The sequence below is a fragment of the Schistosoma haematobium genome, chromosome 2 (assembly GCF_000699445.3).
Source record: "Schistosoma haematobium chromosome 2, whole genome shotgun sequence".
Taxonomy (NCBI): domain Eukaryota; kingdom Metazoa; phylum Platyhelminthes; class Trematoda; order Strigeidida; family Schistosomatidae; genus Schistosoma; species Schistosoma haematobium.
In genome coordinates, this window is record NC_067197.1 from 18,776,718 (window position 1) to 18,785,654 (window position 8,937).

An 8,937-nucleotide genomic window follows, 5' to 3' on the forward strand; every position below is an offset into this window, starting at 1 on the left:
CACCGGGAGGAAACAATATTCTGGTTCTCCCAGATTTTCAAAAGTGGTCTAACTAAGGTCAATTCGTGAATTAAACTATGAAAATTCTACAGTCATTACAACTCTCCCATACCGTTAGATTATCTAGATGGTAGTCCACCTGATGGTTAATAATAATAATAATAATAATAATAATAATAATAATAATAATAATAATAATGATAATAATAATAAAAAGAAGAACAAGAACAGGAGGAAGAAGGACTAGTAGTATAATAAGAACAATATTAACAATAATAACTGAGTATCATTTCCAACATTTTATTGGTTACCGGATTCATAACATTCGATTTACTTTATCAGTCGTACCACTATGACCACCGGTTCAAATTTTTTACTCCTCACGTAAACATTTTTCGCTTCGAAACAATCGAACCGACTAATGCATATATTTTGATCAAATGAGTTCCTGATGCAAGAATCACGAATTCAAACATCCAATCAAAACCAAGTGGATTTTAACGAATCTGATCGCAACACAAATTATATACAACCAATCAACTAGTTGACATAATCGACCAAATTTGTACACTTTGATTCATTGAAAGTTTATTTTGACATGATACAAATCATTCACTAGTTTTCATTTAGGTTTTTCATTTAATTATGGTTATTTTCCCAAAATCAATTGGTTGGGAGCAACGAAATTGAACCACAATTGTTTTATTGTTAACTCACTAAATATTATCTTCTCGACGTGACAAATAAACTAATTGATAAAGTCGCACAAAACGTTGTTGCATGTTTTCACTAGCATGTCACTCATACAATTTAAACCAATCTAATTCTAAAATGACAATGGATTAATCTTATGACTTTGAAATAACATGTTTGACAAATCATTGTGGACTAGTTGTGCTCTCAGATATAAAGTCTGGTTATCCATTCGCTTATTCTGTGCACTATGTTTATGTTTTCTTGGCTAGCGTTCCTTAACCTGTTGATTAATGCCAATATATTACTGTTATATTCTTCGCCAGTCAAAGAGACACCTCCACAACAGGTTGGGTTGATATATGATGAAGAAACTCGGCGCACACGGGAACGATATTATCTGAAACACATTGGAGGAAATCAGAGCTCTCCAATGTACAGCTATGATTATCATGATGTGACAAACGTTATTCATGTAGTCATCAGTATATCAAAACGCGATTTGGTATTTTTCGATAATTATAAAATCAAGCCTGTTATGTGTTTCATCAACTACAGCAGTCAAGTACCTTTAGTTTTATCCTATGATCTAGATTCCAGTTATTCTGCGGAGTTAGTTAATAAATCGAGGTATTGGTTACCGCCTTCATCAAAAGCCAGTACAAATATATCACTGTACATATTGCCAAAACTGCTGGGGTTAGACTATTTGATGTTTTTGATTGGTGTGGATAAGCCGAAGTCTGGATATAACACTTCTACGTCATGGCTTACTAATAAATCCGAATCTCTCAGAAATAAATATTATGATGATTTAGCAACTCACCATCAGTTGAATCTCTCCTTACTCAATACACAGGAAGTTGATGATGTCAATGAGAACAACATATTAGCTTTTCCAGTCATTGTAACAATAGACAGAGGGATCGGTCATCGAGTTTACCGTATATTCATCATGGTCATGCTAATTGTGTTCACTTTTGCGATGGGGTGTGATTTGGAACCGTCTGTGATTTTGTATCATTTTAAAAGACCCCTTTCTATATCAGTTGGATTCTTTTGTCAATTCTTTTTCATGCCACTGGTAAGTAGATTGACTATTTGTTTCTTTTATACGTGAAAATCGAGAGTGTTCAGTCAAATATTTATCAGACACTGAACAGTACTCATTATTCATCATGAGTAAATACTTCACAGATTGGACCTGCTTTTCCACCAGTTATTTGAATAAAGAACTTTGAAGCTTCTTAGGAAACTTTGACTTTTAATCCGAACGACCATATTATACCACGCTAGATTTTTAGACTTGACAATTCAGTTGGATCTCAATCCAAATCATAGGCTCCGTAACGTAACACTTTGCGCTACAGTCTAATGCATTATGTTAGTCAACATCATAAATATGATCAAAATTACTATTATGTGACGTGAGTGTGCAAACTCTATCAAAATATGTAACTGACAAAATGAGGAGGTATTAAAATAGACGAGAAAAGAGGAATACCAATGAGAAAAAGTAAATAAATATAATTTACAATTGATTTGTCACTAGATGGTGATCAATGTCATTTACGTCAGGTACTTCTTAGTACTGCTCGAATCATTTCGACCAAGCTGCAATGTGGCTACTAGACTAATTGACTCGACATTGCGTGCACTGTATTGAAATAAGATGGTGGTTGGAGGTAGTCAACAGGAAACCCTGGACCTAGGTTTCGTGTTGCATGGCACTTGTCAGTAAGGTTTAACTGTAATCTTGAAGGAATCGATGCTCTCTGACGTCTCTGACTGTGAAGCTGGGTGACACGGGGTCAAATCTGTCGGAGAGCATCAGTCTCCTCAAGATTACGGGAACACCTTGCTGACGAGTGTCAAGTAGCACGAAACCTAGGTTCAAGTAGATAAATATAAATTAAGATGATAGAAAGGTAGAAGATTATGAGGGATCAGGTATTCAATAGACTATGGAAATGGGACTCTGAATTCGCAATTTACAATCTTCACAATCTCTACAAGTTAGACTGATAAATGGGACCGCTACATTGTTTCGATTAACTCTTCTTAACTTTACAGACCATCCCAGCATTTGATCACGTTCATAGACCCACAAATTCAGACAGCCTAAGTGGCTAAAACGGACTGTCACACAATGTGCATAACGCATATGCGAATTACTTTATTTGATGTAGGCTTACAACTTTATAGATTGGCCTACTCCATTAATCTGGAATACTGACTTTACCTTCTAAAATACTTATCAAAATCTTTAAAAGCTGTCGATGTTTTAGTGCGGTTGTGGTACCCTTTAGTGTAAATAATTAAGAATGAACACAATTATCATAAGCGTTATGAATACAAGGATGAGTAACTCAAAAGTGACTTCTGGGGTTATGAAGCTGATAGATCACAGTGTGGGTCTCAGTAGCGACCTGACGTCTCATTTTAGTTGTGGAAATTCCTCCCAAATAAATGTCATGACTACTTATTATTATCTGAGAGTTGGAAATCTGTTTCATTTCACAATTTCCTAATTATGTTTATGAACAATATGCGTCAAGGTTCGATTTGCGCCCCATAATATTGGATCCATCTGGGAGTTTCATTTTAAATTATTACCTTTCAACTACAATTAATAGTCTCTCAGAATTATAACACAGCGAGATAATAATTTTAACAACAAAGCAGACAGTCAGTCACAATCAAATCTAATCAAATTATGTGTAGTATAACTTACGTATTATTTTAGACAACATTTATACAGTCATTTATAATTGCATGGTTTTAATTGTTAAGCTAACTGATTGGTCAGTTCAATAGTTTATTGGGGTAACGTACGTGCTGTAGGACTTGTGTGTCTAAGTCATTCAGTAATATCACGTTTGTGGAATACAAGAAGATTTGGTAATGTAACTCACGATCTCCAAAATTAGCTGTTCGGTTATTATTTGATACTGAAGCCACTAAACAATAATTTTTATACATTAGATTCTGATTGGTGTATCCATGAGTAATCGAAGAAAATAGGTTTCAAAGAAATCATGTTTTTCTTCCTAACTGTTTAGTATCAGGAATGGAATTCTATTGACATCATAGTTAGCTGACGAAGTAAAACTGAACTATGAGAAATGTCCTTTATTCGATTATCTTTGGATATTTTCTATTCGGTTTTAATTATGGACTATCTTAAGAATAACACTAAATGACTGAAATTCACACTTCCTTGACGATTGATCGGATCAGTAGTTTAAATATTGACATGTGAACGCTGTAGTTGTAAGCATAACAACTTTTATTTTCATCACAGAGAACTTAGTCAATTTTCAGTGCTACAGATTGGATTGGAAATACCATGCATTTATTAGCATTAGATATATTAATAATGACTGCTTCATTTAAACGGTAAACTTAATATGCTACTTGCAGATATGTAAGAAATCAAATAGTTACTTACATACTTACACCTGTTACCCCTCGTGGAGGAGTATAGGCCTCTCACCAGCATTGTCCATACAACCCTGTCCTGGGCGATCTTTTGCAGCTCTTTCCAGTTCCCGTTCATCCTTTTCATATCTCTTTCTATTTCCCGACGTGATGTGTTCTTTAGCCTTCCACTTTTCCGCTTCCCTTCACGATTCCAAGTTGGCGCTTGTCTCGTAGTGCAGTTTGTTGATTTCTGTAATGTATGTCCTATCCATTCCCATCGTCTTTTCCTACTTTACTCTTCAGCTGGAAGCTGGTTTGTTCTCTCCTACAGTAGGCTGTTGCTGATGGTATCCGACCAATGTATGTTGAGTATTTTGAGAAGACAATTATTTACAAATACTTTTACCTTCTTGATGATGGTTGTAGTAGTCTTCCAAGTTTCAGCTCCGTACAGTAGGACTGTCTTGACGTTCATATTGAAGATTGTGACTTTGATATTGGTTGATAATTGTTTTGAATTCTGTATGTTCTCCAATTGTAGGAATGCAGCCCTTGCTTTGCTAATCCTCGTATTTACGTCTGCATCCGATCCCCCTTGTTCATCGATGATGCTTTCCAGGTATGTGAAGGATTCCACATCTTCCAGAGTTCCGCCATTAAGTGTGATTGGGTTGGTGTTCTCAGTGTTGTATTTAAGGATCTTGGTTTTTCTTTTGTATATGTTGAGGCTCATTGATTCAGAGGCTGCTGCTACCCTAGTTGTCTTCATCTGCATTTGTTAGTATGTATGGGATAGGAGGGCCAGGTCATCAGCGAAGTCTGAATCGTCTAGTTGCTTCTGAGCTGTCCACTTTATTCCGTGTTTCCCCTTAGATGTCGAGGTCTTCATAATCCAGTCGACTACCAGAAGAAAGAGGAAGGGAGAGAGTAGGCAGCCTTGTCTGACTCCGGTCCGCACTTGGAATGCATCTGTCAGCTGTCCTCCATGCACCACTTTGCACTGTAATCCGTCGTATGAGTTCCGGGTAATGTTGACAATCTTCTCAGGAACTCCGCCTGTAACTCTTCCAGGGTTACTGTCAGTCCCAAGCCCGGTTAAGGAGGAGGGTTGGCGAAGGGCATAGGCTTAGCAACCCAGTCCCGTAGAAAACTAACTCACTAAAAAAACGCTAACCAAAAAATTAATTCAAATCAAATAATGCATAAAACTGAATTGCTAATTCGTCTAATTGTGTTTCAGATTGCACTTTGCATTACAAAAATTATCCCAATTAGATCGGAGTTTGGTTTCGGATTACTCACCATTGCTTGTTCTCCAGGGGTGGTGACAGTAATGGTTGGTCTTTTCTACTCGGTGGTGACATCAACTTGAGCATGTTAATGACGTTCATCAGTAATTTAGCAGCTCTTTGTAAGTTTAACTTATATATATTTTTCCCTTGAAGCTATATGATATAATGCATACATACTAAACAAAAACCGTTCATTGAGTAAATTATCATTAATTTGAACATCGTTTTAATGAAGATATATAATTTTGGTGATAATTTCAAATGAACCAACAATACAATAAAGCCTATTTAGTATCTTATTTTAAGGGTGTTTAAGAGAATTCCTTCTGTCATTATTAGATCTTGAATGAGGACGATTTCACCTGGAATTGCTAAACCCATTCTTTCGTAGCTCAGTTTTGGTTGATAATTAACTATACATCACTGGTCGCTGTCATTCTGTTTACATTGTGACCGATTAAAAACTTCAATGCAATATGCTGTACAAACCTATGGTTAAAAATCATACACTAACTTCATGTTTGGTTAATGACGCTAGTTACATACTAATTACAGTAAAATGAGTGTGTTAAGTACATCGTTATTTCATCTTGCGCTCCAATACATCAAACAAAGAATAATGGTAAAAGGATAAAGATGGAGGGCATTTTATATGATTTGTAATATTGATAAAATACGTTGAGTTAATCTACGTGATACTGGTGTTTGATATTTAAAAAGCAACCTGTAAGAACTTAGTTAGATGATAAAATAAAAGCTTTTATAGATTATCGTACAGTAACCAGTGTTATGTTCTACAAAAATCGTGTAGGATATTCTATCCAGAGAAGTTAAACGACGGTATCTGTGGGTAAGGTATTCAGCGATAAACTGAATGATTATACATTTCAGTTTCATTGTTAGTTAGTTAATAAAGGTCACACCAATGCAAGCACGAAAGAACTGTTTCAATCTGATATATGAATCCACTCAGAAGTACAGTATAAAACTATGCACAGAGCTCATACTAGGGAGTTGTGGTTGAATGACACATCTTTCTGTTGAGATTTTATCAATACCTGTCCCTTTTAGTACTGATGAAATGAATTGAAACGAATAGGTAAAGTGGTCAAAATACCAATAATTTCTAAATTGTTTGTAGTAATATATATATATATAAATAAGAGAAATATACTGATTCATCTACTTTGTTAGGGCATCTAAAGTATCTCTTTGTGTCTTAATAATGCACACCAATTGAACGATTACTTGCTGTTATCCGGCATTAGAAATAGACATATCAACTTATTATCTATTTAACACGAGACTTCGTAATTTCAGACAATGTGAACATTGAGCAGATTATTTGTGATCATAAAAGTAGTCATTTATATATCGCTTCCTCACGCTAAATCATGGAAAACTTAGAATTCAGTTTTCTCCAACTCATTGGAATTTTACATACATATTAGTAATATCATCTTGATATTAACTTAAAATCGAAGTAAACTGTTATTCTGGTACAGTTTACAGCTTTACTGATGTTTTAGAAATATCGACGAGAATGGACTTTTGAATACATATATTTTGTATATGAAGCGAATGGAATAGAGCGAAGCAAAGTGACGCTCAGTGGGGATGGTGGATAAGCCAATTCCATTTGGTCAAGCGTTAATCAATCATTATAGTTATACAAAAACAGGTTACAGACATGTGATGAATAGTGGGATAAGAAGTATACACACATATATGCGTTCATATAAAAACAGTCAAGATTGATAAGCGAATAATTAACAAGGTCAAAAAATGACTCAAGTAGAATTAATAGATTGGCCTGTCCGAATGCGAGAATAAGGTATATGAACTGTTTTGACTTATAAGCACTGTCAGGCTCTATCCTCTTTTATAATAATGCACATGACGCTATACATTTTACATTTCACACAAACTATGGTAATTGTCATTTTTACATTTTTATTTCGTTTCTCTTCTTTATCCACTCACAGTTATGATGCCATTTCTTCTATTCTTCTACGGTCGGTTCTTCATTGATGTGACCAGAATAGAAATTCCATACTTCCATGTTTTCTTGCAGTTGTTACAGATAGCAATACCCGCATTATTGGGTTTAGGTCTACGTATATGGAAACCGAATTTTGCTAAGAAATTCAGTAAACTAGTCGGTCCATTGTTTAAATTTCAAATAGTATTCTTTTTAACTGTTGGTGTGTACATTAATTGGTCATTGTTTCGCCTATTAGGTGCTTTTCCTTTACTTGTTCTTATATGTGCATTGTTACCCTGGCTTGGTTTTTGTATCAGCTCATTGTTCGTATTCACTTTACGACAACCATTTCAATCAATTATTACAGTGGCTTTAGAGACTGGTATACAAAATATTGGTATTGCGATTCTCGTCCTATTATATGTAATGCCGAAACCAACTGGTGAATTAGGCACTATTATGCCAATTGCTGTAGCTGAATTAACACCAATACCGTTGTATATAATATACTTATCCATGTTAATTAAACGTAAATGTTGTAATCAGCAGAAAAATCTAATGACATCGAAACATCTTTTACTACAGAGATGAGCAATAAGTGTATTAATGACGTAATGAAGACCGAAAATGATACCAGTGTACCACAAACAAAAGTACCATTACAAGGAGTAACGACAACTGTCAGTGACATTGAAACTCATTAAACAATATAAAATGGTGTCCAATAAAATCATTTTCATGTTGTTGTTTTGTTCTCTATCTATGAATTTTTCTTTATAGTGTTCTGGTATTTGCTATGCCAGATGTGTAGATAACTGACGTAGGTGATCTATGTAGACGTGTCAAGATGTATTTGATTTAAGCTGAAAAGTTGTTGCTAGGGTTGCGTAGCATAGTGTACCCACTCGTGATCTGGTGCAAATGGGTGACCGAGCGCCCTCAACTAGGATGTGTCCGGTAGAACGAATGAGGTCAGCATCAATGTTGAAGCCTTACGTAACTATTTATTTTGGAAATTTATTTACCGCTTTAGCTCAATCCCCCTAGTGGGGTAGTGATATCCCTAAGACTTTGATAAGTCTTGCTAATTGAACCCTAGATTTATTACCTACGATCTTCTAGTAACCCCCAGGCTAGAACTACACAGTGACTCGAACACGAGAGAAAATGCGCGAAATACGTAAGCGACACTTTATTCCAAAGGTTCATTTTTGTACAGAAAATTTAAGGTTTTCATAGTATTTTAGATGTCCTTGGGTTTCCCGAAAGTTCTGGAATGCTACTTAACATAGTAGCAGTATAAGTAATCAGCCAACGAGAAACTCTACAAGTGACTTTTCACTTTCTTGATGTTTCTGGCAAGACGTCTGACGAACGAAGTAGTCTGCATTTACAAACATGGCCAAGACTAGAAGTAAGTGACTCCAAGGACTGATGCCACGTTTTTGTTTGGCCACCTATAACTTTCTCCCAGTCATCTCCATCACTAAACTGCATTGCGCGTCGTGGTAATCTTGGCCCAACCATCTCAATCGGAAAAGATTC

At 35.5% G+C, this 8,937-nt stretch overlaps 1 protein-coding gene across 1 annotated transcript; it reads left to right on the forward strand.

Moving 5' to 3' along the window:
• The first annotated feature begins 645 nt into the window (after nucleotides 1–645).
• On the forward strand, nucleotides 646–8,672 carry MS3_00006385 (uncharacterized protein). Its single transcript, XM_051214522.1, has 3 exons — nucleotides 646–1,777; nucleotides 5,357–5,527; nucleotides 7,394–8,672. Exons 1-2 carry the CDS (start codon nucleotides 944–946, stop codon nucleotides 5,486–5,488), a joined length of 966 nt encoding a protein of 321 aa, XP_051067710.1. The 5' UTR covers nucleotides 646–943; the 3' UTR covers nucleotides 5,489–5,527; nucleotides 7,394–8,672.
• Nucleotides 8,673–8,937: the final 265 nt, after the last annotated feature.